At 32.9% G+C, this 25,427-nt stretch overlaps 1 protein-coding gene across 1 annotated transcript in view; it reads left to right on the top strand.

Annotated features, from left to right (window-relative positions):
• LOC129976598 (ADAMTS-like protein 1) overlaps positions 1–25,427 on the top strand; it is a 128,376-nt gene that overhangs the window by 86,182 nt on the left and 16,767 nt on the right. Inside the window, exons 8-15 of the mRNA XM_056090237.1 lie at positions 4–181; positions 3,382–3,484; positions 7,149–7,288; positions 11,534–11,701; positions 13,085–13,214; positions 16,239–16,440; positions 16,969–17,249; positions 18,009–18,325. Of these exons, the coding sequence (XP_055946212.1) occupies positions 4–181; positions 3,382–3,484; positions 7,149–7,288; positions 11,534–11,701; positions 13,085–13,214; positions 16,239–16,440; positions 16,969–17,249; positions 18,009–18,325 (1,519 nt within the window). The remainder of the gene's footprint in view (positions 1–3; positions 182–3,381; positions 3,485–7,148; positions 7,289–11,533; positions 11,702–13,084; positions 13,215–16,238; positions 16,441–16,968; positions 17,250–18,008; positions 18,326–25,427) is intronic.

Genomic DNA, 25,427 nt, shown 5'->3' with positions numbered 1-25,427 from the left:
CAGTGTTCTGTGACCTGCGGAGAAGGTATTCAGACCCGAGCCGTTGTCTGCCGTGATACAAAGAACCAGTACAGTGAGCTCTGCGATACCAACGAGATGCCTCGTCCACAGAAGGTTTGTGAGATGCCCGACCCCTGCCCGCAAACTCCTCGGGGAGATGATTCCACCACTCCCCCTCCTTGTAAGCAGAATATTTTCTTTTTCTGAATCTTAAAAAATATTTAAAAACAAAAAGATTACTAATTTTTTTTAAAAAAAAAGCCTTTCTAAAGTTTTGATTAAGCTACCCTTGATTTCGCAAAGGAAATAAACCATGCATAAAATAATTATGTCGTATAACTGAAAAAGTGGCTATCTCCACTTTCTCACAAATAAGCTCTGACTTTAATCCCCTATGATTTCTTTTATCTCTTAACAGCAAACGAAACATTTTAAACATTTAACATTTTAAATCCAGCTTGAATGCCATAACCTCATTTATGAAACTTAAATTACTTCAGCAAGATTTCCGAAAAGAATATTACAATGAATTTATTACTAGTTTTACAAGTGAAAAAGAATGGATCTCTTTAAATTGCAAGCATAAGTGTAATCATCATAAAGAATTCCAAGCAGCTTTGAAGTGACTTCTAGTGGATCAGAAAATAATAGACCTTGACAAACTTTTCATTTTGACAATTCGGAAGAACAGAAAAAATGCTTTGATTCGAATTAAGTGAATTTATTTTATGTTTACAAAAAGTATTACTTAGTTTTATATTTTTCATTCCATTTTAATTAAAATTGAATAACTTAATTTTTATTTCATTTTTATAAGGTGTTCATTCATGATTTAAAACTAAATAATATTTATAGCATAAACTATTTATGATCACTTACTATTAAAATGCTTTTTTTCATTTAAAGCAAAGCTTTATTCATTGGTCGTATTATCTATTGATGATGATAAAAAGTAGCCAAGCCATATGAAACTCAAAATGTATTGACCACTGAGTCAATCCTCTTTCTACGTATAAGTTCTTTTGCTATACAATAAAAAAAAATGTTACTACACATCTAAAGTAGAGATTACGAAAAAAAAAGAAAGAAAGAAAGGAAATACTGTAGTATAAATGAAACAATCAAGCACTGGTTTTTCTGATAACCAGAAAATTCCGATTTTATTTTCTTACAAATTACTTACCTGGATTGGGAATCTTTTATCAATAAATCGAATATATCCGATTCATGAAAACTAAATCGACTTCTGTATTGAAATCAATATCAGCTCTTGCTCCGATTACGTTCAAAAATTAAACACCCCCCCCTTTAATTTTTTTTAGTTTCCATATGTTCTAATTCTATAGGCGAAGTCTCTCTTCTGTTTAATTTGTGTATATAAACCTCCGTCGGCGTCCTGGCATAGGGGTAGCGCGTCTTCCCCGTGACTTGGGCGTCCTGGGTTCGAGTCCCGGTTTGGGCATGGTTGTTCTTCATCTGTTCTATCTGTGAGATGTGTGAATGTGCCTCCCTGTAAAAAGGGGTTGTGCAAGCGAATGTGATGCGTGAGTAGCTAAGACGTACTCTTGGCGCTACTAAAACAAGAGACGCCCGCTTGGCTTAAAATAACTGACTTCGTCAGTGAGCTTGTCTATAAACAACAACAACAATATAAACCTCCTGTATCACCTTTCGCCTTCCGACGTAATGAATGCTACGTTAGTGTCTTTTGTTTGTCATCTAACCTTCAACAATTTGAAGATGTTAGCTAGCATTGAAATTGTGAATCTGTGCAATGCAAATAGAGTGATGGCGCTGGCAGAAAGTCCTAATTACGGTTCCACAATATCCTTTCCATAATATCCACTAAACTCCATCTACTCAGAAAGGTATTTGTATAATGACGAGATGCAAACAATACTGGAATAAAAATATAGGTTTAAAACAATAACATATTTAACGGAACAATAATTACGCGAAAAATAGAAATTATATGAAGCAGATCATATAACTATGCGCGCAGGCACGATATCAACAAAAACAGTGGAGTACAGATGAAACATAGCGCCTGTACTGAAAACTATTATTGTATTATTTCTTCACTCTTGACCAACAGATGACATCAGAAAAAAGCCTGATAACCACGCATGTAAATATTATTAGCCAAACATAGCTAGTGAAGATGTCACAAAATCTGTAAATACTGAAGCTCCCTAAATGTCCATTCAAAGAAAGTATGAAAGTAGATCGAAACGCCCGAATATCTATATAAATTTTCCGCCTTCTTTCATTAAATGTGGTCGATGGAATATTTGATACACACATTTTGTTTGTTAGAATGTTAAATTTGAATAGTTACTTTGTACAAAGTTCCCTATTAGCCATCTACTAAGCTTCTTGAGAGAGATAGGATATTTCCTTCATATTTGAAAGAGCTACTTGGGCATTTCAGCACTCTAAAATTCCAGGGCATCTAGTTACGTATGAATCAGAGGACTAAGCCTTTTTGTTTGAGCTATTAAGTTTTTGAGATGCTTTGTATTGGTTGAACATTATTGACAACAGATTCTTTTGGGGAATAATTGTGCCAATTAATTAATTGTTATGGATAGATGCAAATTAGATTTTTTTAAAATTTTAAAACAAGGAAAATTAAAATTTCTTTAAAATATTAATGAATTTTTCATTTGAAAACTCCGGGTATTTGAATATAAAGATCCTTTTGTAAATGATATATATACCACGGTGATTCGTTTAGAATTGAAATATAATTGCCGTCTTGTTCAAGGTCTTAAAATTCAAAAAAATTGTGACTAACAGATCTCCAAAACCCTTATATCTATTGACGATTCCTTGAATATATAAAATTTGAGGCTCTCATTTCCCAAATTTAAATTTTTATATAAAATACAAGCTTCTTTTTATGAAAGAGGTAATTGAATGCTATTGCTCTTTGAATGTAAAAGATATTTTTTCATATAAAGCTATATAATTCTATTTATTTTGAGTAAAAATGTCTGAATATGTTTTTCGCATATCGGTTAAAAAAACTAATTACAATAAGAAGAAAAAATAAATAGAGAATTGTTTCTTATGTAAAAGTGATGTTAACTAAGACTAATATTAAATTTAGGATAAAAATGAATTGATTTCTTTGGACCTTGATTACAAAGTATACTTGTGTTTTCATTAACGCGTTAATACTTTTTGGCTGGCATACTTATTTAAATTACGTCGTGTAGAATCATTCCGCACTGGATGCAATGAAAAGCGCTATTATGCCTTACCAAAGAAAAAATAGATAAATCTAGCTTATAATTTTATCAAAGTGTTAGGTTATGACTAAAGAACTGGACATTTTTCTCATTTCTAACAGAAGAATGAATCTCTTTCTTCTTGCAGGTATATTTACTCCAAGTACAGAGGAAGAGCCTTCCACTCCCACAACTGAGGAACCAACCACAGCAACTGAGCCTATCATTTATCTGACCCAAGCACCACGAAAGTAAGAAACAATAACATTTATCGAAAGGAAAAATACAAATGTTATTTTTGTCAGTGTTCCTTTTTTCTGGATGCATAGTGGTAAAACAAAATATTTTCTTTAACTACCATGCATCCAGAAATTAAAGATCATAACTTCTTTCAAATTCTCCTCAGATATGTAACTTACTGCGGCGATCACTTTTGTTGAGGCTTATTAAAAGAAAAGCAGTATATCTGAATGAGTAATGTGTCATCTTGATGACGAAGAATAGATAAGATTATATCAAACATAACGAAAGGTTAAACGCAAAAGAAAACCATAACTTTAAAAGAGTATATTTAAAAACACACACACACACTAGCAAGATCTTCTCCACTATACTTTTTCGTACAGGCGCGAATTTTCCTTAGTTTCATCCATGTAATGAAGTGAATGAACTGTGCATTTTTAATATCTTCTCTTTTACCAAATGGATCCAAAATAGGTGCACATTTGCAATTTTAGTACAAATATCATGTAGTAAATTTCATTTATTTATTCTTCTGAGTTTTGGAGCAATCGCATTCATTTACACATGAATAGTTAAAACGAGAAATGGTCAACTGATTAGCGGATTTGATATACAACTGAAAGCAAATTACAATCCTATTAATAAAACTTATGTCAAATTTCATTTATATATCTTATAGCTTTTTCGGGTTATCTTGTTCAGATGTTCATGACATACGTTTCTTTCTTGACAGACAGACTTCGCAATTATTCATTTCCTTTAAATTGCCAAACAGAATGACAATATTTGATTGCAAGGGCATACATGTCAAAATTTCTTCCGTTTAGCTGATTGCATCTTTTTAGCTACATTTTTTCCAAGATAGACACAATTCCCAAATTGGTTTTTTTATGATTTTATAATAGTGATTTGACTTTTTCTTTCTTTTTATACTTACTTATTGTCGACCTTATCTAAAGTTTGATATCCGTTTGGAAACAAGGACTGCATGTGCAATTTCTTCCACATAATTATAGCATTGTTGTACTATTGTGCTCCCACGTGTTATTGTAATTCTAAGATGGGTTCTGTTAAATCTTCATTTATTTTTTTAGATATCCCTACAAAGGACTTTTATATAAAATATGATGCATATTTACAATTTGTAAGCAGGGGCAACAAGAGAAATTTCTTCCATCTAGCTGATCGCGGTTTTATGTTACTTTCTCAGACAGACATATTTCCAAATATGGGAAGAGAATGAAACAACAATGTCAAATTGCTTGATGACTACAAAACAATTTTGTTTTTATGTTTCGAGTATGAGGAAGTAAATAGCTATAGTTTTAATTAATCATTTATTTAGTTAAAAGGAAATATTTTTTAAATTTTAAATTCCGTAAATTCGTAAAAATTGCAAACGTGCAATTTATATATTCGTTCAATATGAGAATCACTAGAGATCGGACGATATCTATTTGGTATATAAAAGGTTCACACAATCTTTGTGTACATTATAATATGATTCAAAGCATAAGCTACAAGCTACGATCCATGCGATTTGTAATGCAATTATTTTTACCACACTATCGTTGATACGTCGAATAGAATTTCGGGGATCGGAAACGAAATTTGAACTTCCCCGTCAAACATAAGCAACTTAAGAGAACATCTACTTTTATTATAAAGCTGATGAAACCAACAAAATTATAGCGTTTACGAGTGCACAATCTATATATGTAATAACATTCAATTAAGAAGTCTTTACGCATTCACTTTTAGTAAATTCAACAACAAGAAAAATCTTCTATCGTGTGTCAGAAACGTGTTTACATCGAGCTGAAGACCGGATCTTGACTCCAACATAAAGCAAATAAATACTTGTAGCTAATGAAGGAAGTTCCTAGCGACATACTTTGCCAAATAAACAAAGTTTCAGAATGTCTGCCTCATAATGATAGATACTTGAAGTATTTTTTTTTTCCATTCCGGCTGTTGTTACTTTTTATGAGTGTTAATGGGGTCAGAAGCATTTTTGGATGAACATCGGAAATACAATCATTCAAATAAGGAATTTTCTTTTTTTGCTATAGACTATTTTAATATAAAGTTTGATAAATAGTGTAATTTTTTTACTGAAAAGTTGTTCTACAGACTTCTTTCTGGTTTATAAATGAAGATTTACCATTTAAAAAAATTAAACTTTTAACATGCTTATTAGCGTTTGAGCAATTGAACAGATAGTTTTCTTCGTGTGTTGTTGGGGGAATTGCGTGATGTCTAATGTAACAATCAATTAAAACTTTTTGCATGATAAATATACCAAAGACAGATATATCAAATCAGAAATTCTTGAATATTAAGTGCCCACTTAATAAAGGATTTCAAAATTTTAATTATATTTATAATCAGTTAAAAATAATCCAAGATTTAATATTTTTCTTCAATAACTTCGGAATATATTATTACGAAAATCTATTTTTCAACTTTTTTAAAATTTCAAAATTTAATTTTCTATTGTGCCAAATCTGATTTTCATACAATGATCATCATTTCAAAAAGTTACTGATCTAATTTTTAACCCTATTTGTAACTATTCTTTTTATTGATGCAATAAAACAAACAAATTTTTGTTTCATCAAATTTTTTATGCGCGTGCTTTTGCCAGTTTTGAAATTTCGATAAAACTTCTTTCTTTGGTCTCTAATTCTAAAACAGAGTATTCATTTCCGTTTTTCTTAACATGAAAATGATTTTAATGTAGCATTCTTTCTGAATATTACTTAATACAATAAGCATTTTCACAGACGAAGACATGACAGATGAAACAGAATGTCAATACTAGCCTTTTCATATTTCGAAGAACAGGTTCGAATTTCGTTTTTTACTTTTCCATATATGAAGTATACACAGAGAAAGTATTGTAATCGTCAAATGTACAAATTCGAGATTTTGATGCATGTCAACAATTGAGATCTCTCTGAGTTTGAAAAACACAATTGTGGAATTGTGTCCAGCTGTCATACCTCAAAAACCGCTTTATAGAAATGGATTGGGTGGAAGTAGGAAATGCTTTATGGATAAAATTTGTTTTATGGACTTAACATCACACTTTTAAATTTATATCAAATTTTGAAAGAATACATTCAGAGGAAATCTGTCTATCAGGCTGTCCCTTTAACTACAAACAGGATAACTATTAAATATAAAGGGCATGGTAAATAAAATTTGGTACTCAGGTTTAGCATTTAGATTCTAATGAAATTTTGAACTAATCTGTCAAAGTGCTGATCGTCTCTCGGGTCGGTACTTCCAAGTGCATATAAACGCAATGATTTAAACGAATGAAATTTGGTATACGATCTTGAGATTACAATTATAGCTATGTGTCAATTTTGATTTCCATTGTTCAGAAAAAAAAGTATCCAAAATAAAAAATAAATAAATAAGAATTCGATTTTCTGCTACTTGTATATTAACCATCTGCCAGAGATTAATTGTTAATTAATTTAAAAATGTTAGATTCATGCCAAAGATCATTCCTATTTTTCGCCAATATCATGAAAAGTTTTCGCGGGATTACCCAAGATCCACAGTTTTACGCAGTGAAGATAGATGACACCTTTAATAGAGAGTATGCATTAGAGTTTTAACTCTTTTTCTAAAGTAGCTGATGTTTACTTTTTTCTACAGCCTGACCTCTCCCACCTATTACTTTGTGGGTCCATGGAGCCGATGCAACGGCCAAGGATTCAGACGGAGAATTGTCCACTGTCAAACATATCTGGAAATCGCTCAAACTGTGGCAAGGCTACCAGACTCCGAATGCATAGGTAAGCCATTATAAACACAATATATTGTGAGATACTTTCATCTGATTATTCGATATTCTGGATGTCGTACAATAACTTGAATATATCGTATCAATATTGTAGAACATTTTCTGATATTAGAGAAGGAAAAAAAATTGCAGATCCCAAAGCAGGACTGCCTTATCCAGTGGCTTATTTGGGCTATAGCCAAGAGATGCTACTGATCCAAGAAAATTAATTTAATTTTAGACCAAAATAAGATTTTTTTTAATAAAAATTACAAAATAAAAATACATTTTTTTGTGTTACCATTAAGAATAATCAGCATAAAATCAGAAGCTGCCTGGCAGAGTCTTTATTTATAAAAATGGTTGATTTATTAAGAAAGCCCTGTTTTTAAGTTATAAAAGTTTTCCTTTGTTATAGTAATATAATACAGTCTATGGAGGTGATGTCACAATTAAGATAAACTTAAATGTATATACTATCTAAATGTTATGTTAACTCCTAGACCGAACTTTAGGAACTGGGAACCGGAAATTTAAAACTCCTGAGAAGGTACCCACTCCCCTCCTACTCAGTCCCCTGAAAATTAAAACAACTTAATCAGCAAAGGTTTATTTTACTCATAAAACAAGTTACAACTATACATTTTCACGAAATTTGGTCTTTAGTTACAATAGATTAAAACTTATATCTAATATAGTTTTCCTGTAATAATACAGTTTTTAAAATTTGTTCAAATATTCTTTTGACCTTCAAAAACTGAGAACCAAAAAGTCTCCACTTATGAGAGAGGAGTTCCTCCACCTCCCTAAAATATTCGAAAAAGTCAAATCCTAAAACGGTTATATCTTACTCATAAAACAAGTTTTTGTAAAATTAGGCAATTAGTTATTCTGTGTAATGTTACATTAGATGAAGATTTATATCTGGCAGTTAACTGTAATAATAATAATTTGCATAAAATATTAGTAAAGTTTGAAATGTTTCTATAATTTTTTTAAAAAATTTAATGCATTGAATAAAGATTTAATTGAACTATGAAACATGAAACTTTAAAAAAAATGAATACTATTTAGTTAAATATTCGAAATATTTTATTGTTTATTGTTTTATTTTACAAGTGATGTTTTTAAAAGCCTAAACAAATTAGCCTTTTTTTTCTAGTTTGTGCACTTCACTTTTCAAGATAAAACATGTAAGAGAGAATCTGAAATCGAAATTCAGTAAACATCAAATTATGCGGAATCTTCTGTAAACATTAAGTTTGGAACATAGTCATTAGTTTAAGAATTTATAACTATTGTGTGAAAAAACGTTTACATTGTACCTCAATATAATTATTTTTTTATTTAAAAATACAGTAGTCATCTAGAGAATTTAGAATCACTTTAAACTATTGACAGTTACTTTAGAAGATGATATTACATTACTATATAGCATTCATCACCTAAATTTCAGGTGCTTTTTTTTTATCTTTATTTTTTTCGTGCTTGCAAAGATGTAATGTTATCATAGATTTTTCAATAATTTTTTGTTGCACTTAAGCTGTTACATTTTCTACACTCTCAGTGTCATTGCAATCAATTAAACGATTGATTATTCAAATAATTGATTAATTTTAATCAAATAAATAACCTATATAAAAGGCATCAATTAGTACTGAAATAAATAAAAAATCCAATATCCCATAGTAATTAAATTAATGAATCTAATATTCTAAAGTAATAAAATTAATTTTTTGTAAATCGGGTTTTTAATATGTTGAAATTTAGAAAATGAGATTTTATCCAAATTCTAAACCAAATAAAGGATCTTTAGGTTTGAAACTCAATTTCAATTCGCAAACATTTTGATCAGCACCTTATTCTTTCAGATTCCGTTTCGACCTTTATATTTTGGATAAAAACAATACTTTAAGCTTTTTATTATGTTATACATTTTTGTCTTTTAATCCTTTTAATTTAATTATTACTATCGAATTAAGTTCCGAAAACATGCTATATATATATATATATATATATATATATATGTACTTTTTTTAAACACATTTTTTTATACATTGATTTACAAAGATTGGAGTATATATATATACACACACTCCAATCTCTGCAAATCAATGTATAAAAAATGTGTTTGAAAAAAAGTACAATTTTTTATGCTAGATTTACATGCATTTTTACTCACATGAAAGCAGACTTACAACTTCCTCATTTCACCGGCAGACAGAAACAACTCAAATATTGACTTATGGCTTCGGATCCCATTTCTTCTTCCTCTTAAAATATTCCACAGCATCAGCTACAAATGCAAATGTAATGAAACTTCATTCTGTAAAAAGTATTATCTTAAAAAAAATTAAGTAAAAAAAGAGAAAAGTTTAATTAAGAAAAAGGATGATGGAAATTTCTATGAGAAAAGAGAATAAAAAAATAAAAGAAGGTAAAGAGAAGTTAATCGCTAAATCGTGAAATTACTTTCTGTTGCCTATCTCTCTTACTTTTTTCCTTCATTTATCTTGCTTCTTTTATCAACTGAGATTTGAATTTGAGAGTTTTTTCCCCAGTAAATTCTTCTCAAATTTATCTTTCCTAAAACATTTATTTTTTCTATCAGTTAATTAGAAAAATAAACCGAAATGAAAAATGGCATTTACTTAAGATACCTGAATTTGATTATATCGTTAAAATATTTTATTTTTTATTTTGCAGTCGGATTTTTCGTAACTCCAACCATTGATTGGAATCTCCAGGGGTTTTAAGAGTGACGGGTTGAGATGTAGGAAAAGTCGTTAAAAATCGATTTCAATTATAAACTGCCAAAGGTGCCATTTCAGAAAAGTTTCCTAGTTTGTCCCTCTACCATCCTCAGGAATAGATTATTGAAGGTGGAATGGAGTGAAATTGCTTGAAATTAATTAATTTAGAAGTTGAGGCAACGATAAGTGGCGTCAAGAAAATACATTTAATAAAAAATCAAACAAGGCAATCTTCAAAAAAAATTTGAATAATTGTATCGTTATTGAATGATATTATGCGTGTTTAAATGCCTCTTAAGAATATAAAAAGAACTCCATGATTCTAAAATCGAAATGAATTTTACTACTATGATCCTCAAAGAAGTCAATTTATCCGGTCATAAAAGTAGTTCATTTTGTAACTTTTGGCGTCTTTAATGAATGCAGAGTATATTTTTATTTTTTTTCAAAATACTTTTTATATTAGTTATATTTATATTTATTTGGAAAATTATATTAATAAATATTATGTCCTTTAAAAATTACATGAAGGCCACTGTTTTTTAATCACCTGTGAAATTCAAAACTTCTGATGACTTCGTTTTTATTTTTATTTTTTTAGAAACTGTCGAATACTAACAACATTATCACCGAGCGTCTAAATGATTAAAAGTATGAATTAAAAATTTCAACGTAGTTGAGAAAAGAAGAATCGGGTACTAAATTGTTATTTTCATATTTTCATGTAGTCAGCAACTAGAACGTAAAATCATTTTTATAAATTCCTTCCATTCTGAATTGGCTTTTAGTGTGATGGTGACTAGTCACTTTTTTAAGTGTCATACAAAATCTCTAGATTTTATGGTTTAGGATTTATTTTTTTAATGTTACATTAAAAACGTTATTCTAGGTCTAGCTGTGATAAATGAATTGCAGGATCATATTACCAAACATTGTTTGTCAATTTGTACTACTTGAGTAACTTAGCTAAAATGTACAACAAACTCAAGGACTTGTGATATAAATTACATATTTCAATAATTTATATAATTCAAGACTATAAATGCATACTGACATCAAATATTTCGTATAAAGATGTACTGTGAAATAATTGTAAATATGTTCACCATCAATAAACTACTTTTGCTGTTTTATGTTTGCATTTCGATTATTAGGTTATTTCAACTACGAAACAAAAGAATAAATCTATTCTTAGTAGGAAGGAAATGAGGAAAATGTGAAAATTTCACACAGTTTATTTCAAGATTCTTAACAACGATGTCGAAGAAACGTTATTTTATTCATACAAATATGTCACATTTGTAGTAAATTTGGTTCAATAAATATATTTAATTGTTCAAAATGTTTATGTTTTTTAAATCTCTCGTTTTTGTTTTGCAAAGCAAGCATTCGTCTGACGCGCTGTTTTTAACAACCGTATCCCACATGGGTTACCAATAGATTTAATATGTATTTCCAGAACCTATGAAAGAATCAAACAATCGCCATTTTTTTTTTCTTATTAGATCTGCGACCTGTTGAGGTGGAGCCTTGTGTAACTTCCTGCCCTCCACCGTACCCACCCCGAGAGAAAGAGCCCATACACGAAAAGATAGTGGAAAAGGAGGTGGATACTTCCTTCTATTCCTGGAACACAGAAAAGTTTACTCCCTGTACAGCCTCATGTGCGGGAGGTGAGTGAAACCTATCAAAAGAAAAAAAATAGATGTTTATTTTTTCTTGTAAGTATAGCAATTTGTTGTAGTGGTTTTCATTATATTTGATTTAGCACATTCAGTTCAATTTATGAATCAAAGATTCATGGTTAATAGGACTTGTGGTATTTTCTATTCGACAAATCACCAAAGCAGATTTCATACAGAAACTTGACCTTGCAATCGTATATGCTAACAGGCTGTCTCCCTTGAAGACTTTATGGAAAATTTAAAGTCGTTTGTGTTTCTAACCTCTAGAAGTCACTCTAGAAAACCTCTAGAAGCCACTCTAATATCAATAAGCAATTCAGCCATCCAATTTTTAAATGCTATTTGTTAAAGGATAGAAGCTATAACATTTTTACTTCAATTAATATTCCTTAGTCTTAGCATATTTTAAACCCCTAGATCATTAATGAACAACAATTTCCTGTATAATTAATATATTCAAAGCAGTATAAGTTTGCCAAAGTAATACTCGGTTTAAATACCGAGATGCAGCCAAAATAAAAGTATGAACAAATGTTTTATAAACTTGACAATCTTCTGTATTATCAGTAAGTTTATGAATTCTTATCTTCTTCAGTTTGACCAACGTAATCAAATTAATACTAATGTTAAACAATTTATTCAGGAAATAATGAATTTTACAATCAAACAGAATTATATAAAATGGAGCATTATGTGGATCACAATCTACCTGGCTGATAAAAAAAAAAAAATCTTTGATTTTCCTTTTAGGTTAGCATGTTGATGGATAAAATAAAGAAGTTTATTTGATTCAATAATATCTTATCTTTCTCAGCCTTAAATTTAGCACAGAAAGATTGTCATGTATAGTAAAAATAAGAAAGAAAAAAAATGATTAGCAGATATTCTACAAAATAGGTCGGCGTCCTGGACGGAAATTCGTTTAAGTGGACATTTCATCATTTTTATTCCATTTCTTTGCTCTTACATTAAATTAAGTCAGAGAATGCAATTGTAAATGTGGCTTTCTAGACTTCAAAGCAGTTTTCCAAAATTTGAAACCAGTCTTTACTGGTCTATAACATATTAAACTAATATATAAGTGCTAAAAGTATTATTGGTACTAAAAGTATAACAGTAAACATCGAAATTTTAAAGATATCGAAATCGATTCCCACAGAGAGGTAATAAAACTCGTTAAATAATAAATTTAAAAAGAAATGAATCACTAAATCAAGTCACCCGATTTTGGAAACTTAACAAGATGATGATTTTTAAATAATATAAGTATTCTGAAAACGCTCATATTATTTAAACTAAACAACTGATATCTATTTAGACCATCTCCAAAAATACAGTCCAATTTTATCTTTTTTTTCCTCCAATCATTAGGCATACATACATCTATAGTTCGATGTCTGCGTTTACCAGATGAAGCGGAAGTCTCCCCACAGTTGTGTGACCAGAGGTTGAAACCCGAACCTCTTACAAGAAAGTGCAATGAACAACCCTGCCCAATCATGTGAGTTACATTGCAGTTTCTCAAGGCGGGTTTACAAGCTGCCGGTTATAAGATTCCAGTAAGTCACGCATGCGCAGAAGGAAGATTGTGCATGCGCTGAGAGAGTGGACAATAGCAAGGTTTTGTCCCGACGTGATAAGATTTGCTACTGTACAGATTCAGTGCATGCGTGGTCTTACTGGATGATTTGTAACTGCCCAAGTGTAAACCCACCTTGTCTCTACTTAGGTGCAATTTTGACAAATCCTGTTCCTGCATTATTAATTCTATCTCCAAAACCTTTTTTAGAAATTAGACAGTGGAGAAGACAATATCAATTGTTTGAATTCTATGTTGTGATTTTTGAAATTTCTTTAAAATGAAATTGTTAGAGCATATTTTTATTGACCATACGATTTAACAATCTAGTAAAGTAAAATATACTAATCAGAGTCGAAATCAGTAACTTTTCAAAATAAAAATCTATACATGTGATATAATTATATAGACAGTTTCGCTGAAAGTCTGGCATTTATAAATGAATAAGAAGGCTAGAGATTTCATCAGAATATTTAAAACAAAGGAGGATCCATATCAGAGCAGATGGAGTACTCATATGACGGAGTATTTCCGTTGTAATTTGTAAGAATCTGTGCAAACAAATTTTAGCCAAGAAAGCCAGATAAAAGAAGCTTTCGATGTGATAAAAATAACTTTTCCTTCTGTTTTTAATTGGTTTTTCTCATTTTTAAAATTTAACCGATTTATCACAGATAGGTTTGTGAGAAAGTTGTTATGTTTGATTTTCTTTTAATGAAAACGTTTTTTTAAATATATAAAGAAAAAACTGCTAATTTAACGTATATACTTTAGACACAGTTAAACGTTTTAATGCCGCGGTCATAAATTACAGCAAAAGACGATGAACAAAAACTAGTATCATATTCGTTTTCATTGTACGCAATACAAAAGAAATCAATTAAAAAAATATTCGGCTCCAAAGTTGATCAGTGTAGCCGATTTGTAAACAAATTTTTTGAGAAGTGAATTTTTTTCTATACTCTTTGTAGAAATTAAAGTCGCAAACATGATTTTCAAAATAATTCTAAATTGCTACCAGTAAAATCGACAGAATTTGTATTTTATATATTTTGAAGATCAATAACACAATTTCAACTTTCGGTTTACAAAAAGTAGTTATTTAGTGTTAGTATTTATAGAACTACTAGAATTAAACCATTTAAGCATCTGGGAGTTTTGCCTCCAGTTTTGGGAATATTGCATTAAAACAAACAAGATAGTCTGTTGCAGTGAGAATGAGTTCTCGCAATCATTTAGGTGTTTCTTTGAGATGGAAAGCAGTTTGCAGACTTGAAGCTGGCCAATCTCAAGCGGAGGTGGCAATGGTTACTATTGCCACCGAACATTATATTCAGATTGTACTGCGTCTGGAATAAGAACTTCCGGGCAAACAGTATGCAGACGACTTACCATCAGAGAGTTGCGTTTCTTTGACTGCGTCCAACAGGAAAGCCCTGTTGTTACGCAGCTGTACACATCAGTCTTGGATACAACAAGAATGGGAGAGTGTTCTTTTCAGAGATGAGTCGAGATTCACCACACAGAGTGATTCTCATCAAATCTTCATCTACAGAAAACGAGGGGTTCGCTATCATCCCCCTAAGAAAAAGAAATCGACAGATTTGGTGTCAAAGGAATCCCTGTCTGATGTGGGAAGTCGTAATCACTGAACGTTTTGTATGCAGGTACTGTCACCACACGTCACTATAAAGATGAGACCCTTGAAACATATATGAGGTTGTTCCGGGGCGCTATCGGCCTGGATCTTATTTTTATGGACGATAATGCGAGGCCACACAGAGCTCAAAGTGTTGATGATTTTCTTTCTCGCTGTATGGATTTACCCTCAAGGTCTCCGGATTTTAAACCTATAGAATATGTATGGAATGGGCTTAGGAAGAGCCGTTGCTCAGCGTAACCCCCCCCCCCTCTTTCTCAAGACCCCTAAGGAAACGCGCTTTCTGAAGAAAGACCCCTAACGCATATTGACACCCTCATAAACAGTATGGGAACTGGTTGTGAGGCTTGTATAGAAGTTCACGCCGTATTAGACAGACGTTTTCCGAAATAAATGCTTTATTTCTGATTCGGGATTTTGCAGTTTTTGATATACCCTCTTTCTTAATTCACAAGTAAAATCCTTTTCATATTGTTACATTGTTGTATTCTTTCCCCCCTTGTAATATATCTCTGTGCAAAAATTTCGCGGCAACACAGTGAACAGTTCATCAATTTTGAAAAATTTTATGTTTATGACCTTAATTTGGGACATGAGTGTATTTTCTGTGTTCAAAGACATTTTCGTGTGATTTTCAACATCGTTTTTTACAGATTTGAAAGTTTTTAATCAAAAATGACAATGACAATGACATTTAATTCTAACACATAAAACCTTAGTAATAAGAATTCCTGACCTCAACCTTTATTTCTGGAAAAATAGTTGAAACAATTATTATAATCTGCTTATTATTAGATTTTGACTCGATATTTATGCATTTATAAAATGAGCATAAATAGCTTTGAAAAGACAGACATTGAGAAAAAGATAATTAAGAAATAAGAGATTAAAGTACAGCAAATTTCCATCAAAAATTCTATTCCATCACATGTATTATACCTACACTATTTTTCTGGGCTACCATTATTACTGCGAATGTAATATTTCCGTTTCATGTTTTATTATCTTTGCACATAATGTTTTCCATGTCAAATTTACCAAACAATTTTCAAATATAAAAATTTGAAAGGTTAACAGTGTCTAATCTATGTGACATGTTACTGCTGTACACTGTCCAGAAAATGGCATATATCCTTGTTGGTTACATCCGTTAAAAGTATAATTTTGAATATTATGTTATGTGTTGTTTTTTGATAAGCATTTTGATATAACTGCAATTTTACATTAATGTAAAAATTGACCCGAAAAGTTTCTATAAGATACTAAATTGAGATGTTTTATTACAGTTATAAATGGAATATCACTGACTTTGGTAATTGTTCCAAAGAATGTGGTGGAGGGATCAAAACACGTACGGTGAAATGCATTCTAGTAAGTGAGGACGTGGAAGTGAACACTGACCATTGTTCTGGTCCTCTACAGAAAGCAGTAGACACCTGCAATGTTTTCGATTGTGAACCATCCTGGAAGGCAGAGACTTGGAGCAAGGTAGAAACCCGAAATTTTTATAGAATTGCAAAATTGTAAGAATTTTTTTGAAACATGCTGTTTATTGTTTGTTTGATAATCTATCGATTCTCCGAAATCTTTTATGAAAGAGTTTAATTGTGAGTGCTCAAAACTTCCATCGCTCAAAAGAACAAAAAATCGCATTCCTTTTTCAACAGATTTGTGTTTATTTGCCCTTCTTCAATTGCACTCACTGCATGAGGCGTTTTGATATATCATAGATGAAATACATGCTGCATTCTAGATAATAAATAATCAAAATGACTTGTTGGGGTATATTTTACTGGTTCGAATTCAAGTGTAGCTACGCCTCCCACTAATTCAATCAGGCGTATTCTTCCCTGAATCCTTCATGTTGATGATCTAATTCTATAAAGCAGTGCAATCTCTTCCTATCCATCTTTTCTATATTTTTAATTGTAATGAATGAAATCTCTTAAAGAATTAGGACAAAGAAAAATTATTCAAAAATAAGTGCAAAATTGATACAATCTTCGATACTTGCAGTGCTCTCGTTCTTGTGGGGGAGGTTTCCAGACTCGAAAACTCTATTGCGAAAAGATCTTGGCGCCCCTCAGCCAAGCCATCCAATTACCTCCCTCCAAGTGCCTTAAGACGAGGCCGAAGGCAATCAAGAAATGCAATCTTAAGCCATGTCCAACACCTCCGAGAACTACTACAACTACCACAACGACGACGACCACTCAGAAGCCGACAATAGATGACGAAACAGAAATAGCCACATTACAACCAGGAGAGCACGTTTTTGTACAGAAACACCCCAACAGGTAAAGGCTAAAATTAATTTATCAACATGTTTAAATGGGTCGTTTTTTACTTGATTTCCAGTGATTATATTTTCAAAATTCAGTGATGTCTGTAAAAGTGCATGGTAGAAACTAAAAGACAATATATTTTGAAACGTCATTATAACAACTATAAGACAATGAACGGGCATAGAGAATATACATTGTACATAGAGAATATACAATAACTTACGAATGCTGAAGTTCGAATATTTTCAAAAGAGTTCGCCTCTCCATGCGTCGCTGCTATATGTGCGCGTAATATTTTTTCTTTATTATAAGCATTATAAATTGTAAAAATGATGAGAAATTAGAGTGAAACTGAATCTAGTCATATACTTCTCAAATACAAAGTATTACCAAATAAAGAATCTCCATATCATTATTGGTATCTTCATTTTCAATTGTCATCCAAGTAATTTGAGCTGCATTTCCTATTACACATTCATATATGACTTTGACTTCTTTTTCTCTCGGCTTTTGCATTTTTACAGTTTTTACGCTAAATTTTTAATTACTCTGTGTAAAGTGCTTGCATACTTTAAGCAATAATAAGTCATTATAAATGTAGATGGTAAATCATGTATAATGCCTCAATACTCTAAATAATATTTGCTCCACCCATTTATTTTATATTATCATTTTAAATAGAAGATACGAATCATTTTCTATCATTCTCTTTAACCAACCCATTCTACAGTCTATACTGCAGAAGATTAATTATTATTTCTGTGCCCCTAGGCGTGTCACTTTAAAAGCATCGGGACAAGCAATTCTCTTCAAAGGTTCGAATGCGAAGTTCCACTGTCCCGTCCCTCCGGCCTCCAATACGAGCAGAGTACTCTGGTTCAAGGGCCACTTGCGCATTCCACCCTCCACGACGAACGGATGGCCCCGAGTGTCAGTGTCTGGCAAAGGAGCCCTCCGTATTCACAAGATAATCTTCGCAGATGCTGGCACTTACACATGCTTGGCCGGGGCTTTTCGGAGCGACGTGATTGTTCAAGTAAAACCTCTACCTACGAGACAACCGGATGCCGGATTTTACTCGGATACAAGTAAGCTTTGACCACATATAAATTCTCTATAGAACTGACACTTTTGAATAATCAGAGAGATACAATGTAGTTTTCTATCAGAGATGTATATTCTCACACTGAGTTTAAAGAATACGAATTTTTCTAGGTAATCGAAATTCGTATATCTCAGATAAATTCTCATCCATTTGTAACATTTCGACTCTATGCCCACACATCAAACTGTAAAAACATCGAAATGCTTAGCAATGCGTGAATCAAAGGAGATTCATTCTTAAGAGCAACACTGTAAGGGTGCACAAAAATGTGGAAATGAAAAAAGTTATATCTTAGCAATTTGGACAGAGATTTTAAGACAGGAAAAAATAACTATTTCTTAAGTTTTATTGATTTAATCGCTTTAGTAAAGGTTAAATATGATCATCCCAAATCCGCCACTCTCATGCTGAGAGGACAATTTCGGCTATTATGGCATAAAATAAAGTCTTGTTCCAAAATTACTCGATAACGTCACATTTAGGGGAGTTCAAAATGGCGGACGGTGTGCTTGATGTTGTACGCGTCTCTTGAAAATCACTTTGAAACTATTGATATGGCGCTCGTTTCGAAGTGCAACATGAACCATGAGTTGAGGGAACAAGCCAAGAATGCCTTGTGTGAGTTAAAAATTGCAATTACTAAAAGTTTTGAACGATTACAATCCGTTAATTATCGTAAGGCTTGCGAAGAAAGTCTGGTTGTTTTGGTTGCAAGGCCATCTTACACTGAGGTAGTATCGCCATCTAGGGGCGACTTTGTAAACAATTCGCAAAATAGTTGTCCTCCTATTGTCAGCGCTACTGAAAGCTTTGAAAATGCCTCTTCCAATGACGTGCAAAAAATGCTAAAAGAAGTTATAAATCCAAGAGAGAAGAAAATAGGAATTAAAAATGTTAGAGCAATAGCTAATAATAAAGTTATTGTTCAATGTTGCTCCTCGGCTGACCGGGACAAATTAAAAAATGAATTGAAAACTAATCGTTTACTTCAATCGGCTGAACCAAAGGGGAAAAATCCGGCCCTTCTTGTTAAAAATGTGCCAAATGAAATAGACAATAATGAAATTGCTAACATAATATTTGATCAAAATTCTGACATCTTTGCGGACGGTGAAAGTAGCAAAGACATTAACTTAAAATTCACCTTAAAGAAATTTCCAAATAACAGACATGTTGTGTGTGAATTTCCACCTAATCTCCATCAAAAGTGTTTATCTTCTGGTTATTTATACTTTGAATGGTCTATTTGCAGGGTCGACAATTTTGTAATAATAAATAGGTGTTTTAAGTGCCTTGGTTATAATCACAAAGCAGTGGATTGTAATAATTCAGTTGCTTGTTTTAAATGTGCTGAAGAACATAAAAGTGAACATTGCGAGAATACAGCAAGCCAAGTTTGCGTTAATTGCATTCGCTACAATAAAAAGATAAAGGATACCAGTAAGAAAGTTGATGTTAAACATAGACCTTTTGCGGATAAGTGTCCCACGCATATTTTTATGAAGAGCAGAAATATTTCCAGAATGTCTCATGTTTAATTCGTCCAGATCAAGTCTTAGAGTTATTCAGCTTAACCGTCACCGCTCAAAGATTGCTACAGCAGCTCATTCTTAACATGGACACTTCGGCCATAGATGTTGCTCTTGTTCAGGAGCCTTACGCTTATAATGGTTCTCTTCCTTTCTTTCCATCTTCGTATCGCACGTACTTCAACGCAGGTTGTGATACTATCAAGGCGGCGATCATTGTTCGTAACCAAGAACTTTCAACTTTTTTTTATTTAAATAATGTCGATTACAATATGGTTTTTATTCACATCACGTTCAATGCTTTCAAATTTATTCTTCTGTCCTACTATTTTGAACCTAACAGAATTATTGATTTGGATTTACATAAAATCAGTGAAGTGTTTGCCGTAATAGATTGCCGTAGGCTAATCTGGGGTATGGACGCTAACAGTAAGTTCGAACTCTGGCACAGTCCAATTTCCGACTCTCGCGGTATTAAGCTCTGTGACTTTTTAAGTATGAACAACTTATTTGTAATTAATGAAGATTGTGGTCCTACCTTCAGTGGCTCTCAGGGCTCCAGCTATATTGATATAACTGTTGTGGGAACAGATGTGCTAGGTGACGTTTCATATTGGTGCCTTCCAGAATATGAATCCCTTTCCGATCATAATACAATTGAATTTGAAGTTACTGCGACAACTAATCCTTCTACCTCTAACAGATGCAATAATTTTCTATATTTCAATGTTAAGAAGGCAAATTGGGATCGCTTTGACTCTTTTTGCAAGCAACCTTTTGTTGACCTTTCTAATCGTATCGATTCTTGTGCTGATGTGGACACCTTAATATCTGTCATAGAAAACTTTGAAGATGTAGTCCTTTCTGCCTCTAAAGCCTCAATGCCTCTTAAAAAGATAAGAATGCACTGGGTTCCTTGGTGGAGCATAGAGATTGAGTGTATGAGGAAAAGGCTCAATGCTGCTAGGCGCAGGTATCAAAGAACTCGAAATTCTATTCTTAGACATCTTTATAGACAGAAGTATTTACAAATAAAAGAAAATTACAGTTCAATGCTTGAAGAGGCTAAAGTCCAATATTGGAAGGACTTTATAGAGGATATTAACGAACATAATGTTTGGAAGAAAATCTATACGTACGGTATAAAACAAAACTTCATGAAAAAAATTGAAGTCTCTGGGATTCGTTTTCCAAATGGTTCCGCCACCACTTCTGTTGAAGAAACTATAAATGAGATTTATAAAAAATGCTTTTCTATCGATACTATTAATACGGATACACCTTTCCACGGATTGCAACGAACTAAAGCCTTGGAAAATTATTCTTCGAGTCTTGATCCTCTATTTACTACTGCAGAAATAGATGGAGTGATTAACTCCCTTAAGCTTAATAAATCTCCTGGTCCTGATTGCATACAAAATGAAACCTTGAAACGCATTCACTTGATGTTCCCCTGTTTCTTTTCTAAACTTTTTAATGCTTGCTTACAGCTTAGTACCTTTCCGCGCTCCTAGAAGAGAGCAAACATCTTTTTAATTCCGAAAAATAATGACTTTCGTGGTCCACATCTGGACAATTTGAGATGTATCAGCCTCCTACCAACTATTGGAAATTGTCTTGAAAAGCTGATTATTAACAGGATTTCCTGGTTTTTGCACAGTAAAAAACTCTTAAACGAGATCCAGTTCGGTTTCACTCCGCAAAAATGTTGTGAAGATGCTCTCCTTTACCTAAAAGACGTAGTTGATAAAGGCAAGAAGAAAAATATGCTTACAATTTTAATTTTTCTTGATATCAAAGGAGCTTTTGATCATGCTTGATGGCCGGCTATTCTCGTTTTGCTCAAAAATTTTGCTATTCCAAGTAACATATTTCATCTGGTCAGAGATTTCTTGAATGATAGGTCTGCCTCTCTTACACTCGGTAGTGTTTCAGTTTCCCGTTCCTTGCAAAGGGGCTGTCCCCAAGGCTCCGTCTCTGGTCCACTTCTGTGGAATTTAATAATGAACAGCCTTCTTGCTAGACTTTCGAAGATCACAGGATGTGAAACCATAGCCTTCGCGGACGATCTGCTCATCTGCTTTCAGGGAAAATGTCTTGATGATATTTTTGAACTTGCTCAAAGCACATTGGATGATATTTTAAACTGGGCAAGAGATTTCAAAATGGAATTCAACCCGAATAAATCGAAGGTCATGGCTATTAAGAAAAAGAACGTGGACTTTTCTAGCAAACAACTATTTTTTGACAACATACGACTTGAAATGGTAAATGAAATCAAATACCTAGGGGTAATGCTTGATGACAAATTCTGTTGGAAAAATCATATTTTATATCTTTCCAAAAAATGTGAAAACATTCTGAAAGGACTTAATCGTGTCTCTTGCAACACCTTCGGATTGAAATCCAACGTTATTGGCATGATCTACAAACAGGGAATTGTTCCTTTTATAAGGCTGATTTATAATTAGCCTCTTGAAATTTAAATGTTAAGAAAGAGTTCTTAATTAGAAAAATAAAAATCTATTATTGTGGTAAAGCATATGCGTAGGTTACAACCATGGCGAACATCGACAACCAAACATCTGTTGCCAACATTCGTTTTCACAAGTTAACATAAGCTAAACGATTACAATTCTTTCATCGATACACAAAGTGAACCTTACATTCGGCCCCGCTCAATATAAAATTTTGACAGACAGAAGAAATTTTAAATTGAAGCGTAAAAGTAAAAGAAACAAAGTTTTTGATGAAATCATAGTTCAAGTCTCTGGGGAACACAGACCAGTTAATATCTTTTTGATGATGGCTCAGTGTCTCTCATTCTCTTCGTCTGTGCTGCTTTCCTCGATGGTTGGTGAATTTCGTTTAAAGTAAGGGCGAAGATGTTGTACGTGGACAACCTTGATAAATTTGTTCTGCTGTGTTGTAGACTTGATCTCGTAGCACACGGCCCCGACTGGACGTATAATCACAAATGGTCCTTTGAAAATAGAAGAAAGTTTGTGATCTCCTTTTTTCGGCCAGTCGTACAATACGAGATCTCCTGCCTTGAAGGAATGGGATCTGCGATGGAGATCAAATCGTTTCTTGTTCTCCAAATGTGTTTCATACACATTATTTGCTGCTTCGGCCCTGGCCAAAGTTAAGAGGTCTAGTTGGTCTTCACGTGGCGTGTCATCTATGAAGCTACCAATGTGAAGTTCACGTGGAAGGCGTGGCTCATATCCATGAAGTAAATAAAATGGTGATTTCTTAGTAGAATTTTGTTTTGTGGTGTTAATTGCGAGTAAGGCATTTGGAAGTAATTCGTCCCATTTATTCGGGTTTTTGTCAATCATTTTTTTCAAAGAGGACACAATGATGCCGTTGGCTCGTTCAACGATACTATTAGCTTGTGGTGAATAAGGTGGTGTCGTTGATTGTGTGATTCCATATTTTTGAAGAAACCGCTGAGTGTGACGTGCGGTAAATGCTGTTCCTCCATCTGATAAATACATATTTGGCGGTCCATATCTAAGTATTATATTATGATACAGAGCATCAGTCACTGTATGAGCAGCAAGAGATGCAGAAGGTGTTGCAATTACATAGCGCGTGGCGTGGTCAATTTGGACAAGCATATTTGTATTTCCATTTCTTGTTTCTGGCAAACAGATTATGTGGTCAGCAGATACAATTTCCCAAGGTGTGGATGGAATCGGCAATTGCTGCAAAAGACCATAGGCATTAGCAGTACGTCGGTTGACAATTTGGCATTTATGACAGCTTCGAACATATGCTTTACAGTCCTTGCGCATATTTGGCCACCAATAACGTAATTGCAAATTGTGAAGAGTTTTTTTTGCGTCCATATGTCCAACATCATCGTGACAAGCGATCAGAGATTTCTCTCTCATTGACTTTGGAATCACTACTACAGATTTCGAATTATTATCTTTAACTCGCACAAGAGTGTTGTTATCGATATTGTAATTGCATATGATTGACATTGTCCTTTTGTTTGGATTTTTTTCTCTGAGTAAGCGAAAAATATACTGACAAAAGTCATCTCTTTTCTGTTTCACACAAATGTCTGATTCATAACTTGCAGTAACTGTTAAACAAACAGGTGGTGTTGGGAAACGTGAAAGGTGATCAGCGATGACATTTTGCTTTCCGGGTCTGTGCTCAGTTGTGAAATCAAATTGAGCCAAATCCACTAAATATCGTGCAAATTTTCGATTAATTGCAGATTTTGCAACTACATAAGCGGTTGTATAGTTGTCTGTGATGAGTTGAAACTTGTAACCTAGGAGATAGAGTCGAAATTTTTCAGTTAGGGCCCAATGTACAGCAGTACATTCCAGTTCGTTACTGTGGTAGCGTGTTTCAGCATCTTTTAAGGTACGTGAAGCATATTCAATGACACGACGCTTTCCATTCTGTTCTTGAGATAAAACTGCTCCTAGTCCAGAATAAGATGCATCAGTTTCTACAAAGGTTGGTAATCCTTGTTTGAAATACGAAAGAATTGGAGCAGTAGTAATTGCAGTTTTTAAAGATTCAAATGTACGCTGTTGGTCATCTGTTAAAACTATGGAAGCATTGTTGGTCTTCTTTTCTAAACCTTTTAAAACGCTTGTTAAAGGTTTAGCAATAACAGCATAGTTACGAATATACTTACGAAACTGATTAGCAAATCCAAGGAAACTACAGACTTCATGAATTGATTTGAGAGTTAGATAACGTTCAATTGCTGCTATGCGTTCCGGATCAGGACGAACACCATCTTGAGAAATAATTCGACCAAAAAGAGTTATTTCTGATACTGCAAATTGCGTTTTTTCTCGTGTCAGCTTGAAGCCAGCTTTTTGAGTTGCTTCAAAGATTTTATATATCACTTTGAGATGATAATTGAAGTCATCATGAGAAGTTGATATATCATCAATGTATGTGTTGACATTGTGGTGTGCCAGATGATTGTAGGCTAATTTAATCGCTCTTGTCATTGTAGATGGGCCATTTGTGACACCAAAAGGCATTCGAAGAAATTCATAATGTCCGTCAGGAGTGACAAATCCAGTTTTGTAGGTGTCAATGTCTCTTATGGGAATGCAGTGAAATGCAGATTTTACATCCATTTTAGAATTGTAGCTCTTGCCTGCCATGCGTTGAATAACGTCTTCCATTTGGTCGATTGGATGCGGATCAATATTTGTGATAGGGTTAATAGTGCGAGAGAAATCTACCACAACTCGCCTAGGAGTACTTTCATGAAAGGGCTGCTCCACAATGAAAGCTGGTGCTGCGTACGGTGAGTTGGAATGACGGCAAATTCCTTGTTTTAACCATTTTTCTATTTGCGTTTTTAGAAACTGGCGATCAGGCTCTGAAAGTCTATAAGGTCTACATCTAATAGGCTTTTCATGTCGCAATTCGATTTTGAATTCCACATATGGACATAGTCCAATGTTATCATCATTCGAATAAAAAACATCAGTAAATTTTCCAATTACTGCATCAAGTTGAGCTTGTTGAGTTGTAGAGAGTCCTGCGGATTTAGGGATAAGGTTT

Source organism: Argiope bruennichi, chromosome 7, assembly GCF_947563725.1.
Source record: "Argiope bruennichi chromosome 7, qqArgBrue1.1, whole genome shotgun sequence".
Classification (NCBI taxonomy): Eukaryota; Metazoa; Arthropoda; class Arachnida; order Araneae; family Araneidae; genus Argiope; species Argiope bruennichi.
Note: the sequence above shows the minus strand (reverse complement) of the source record. Positions and strands in the feature narration are given on the sequence as shown.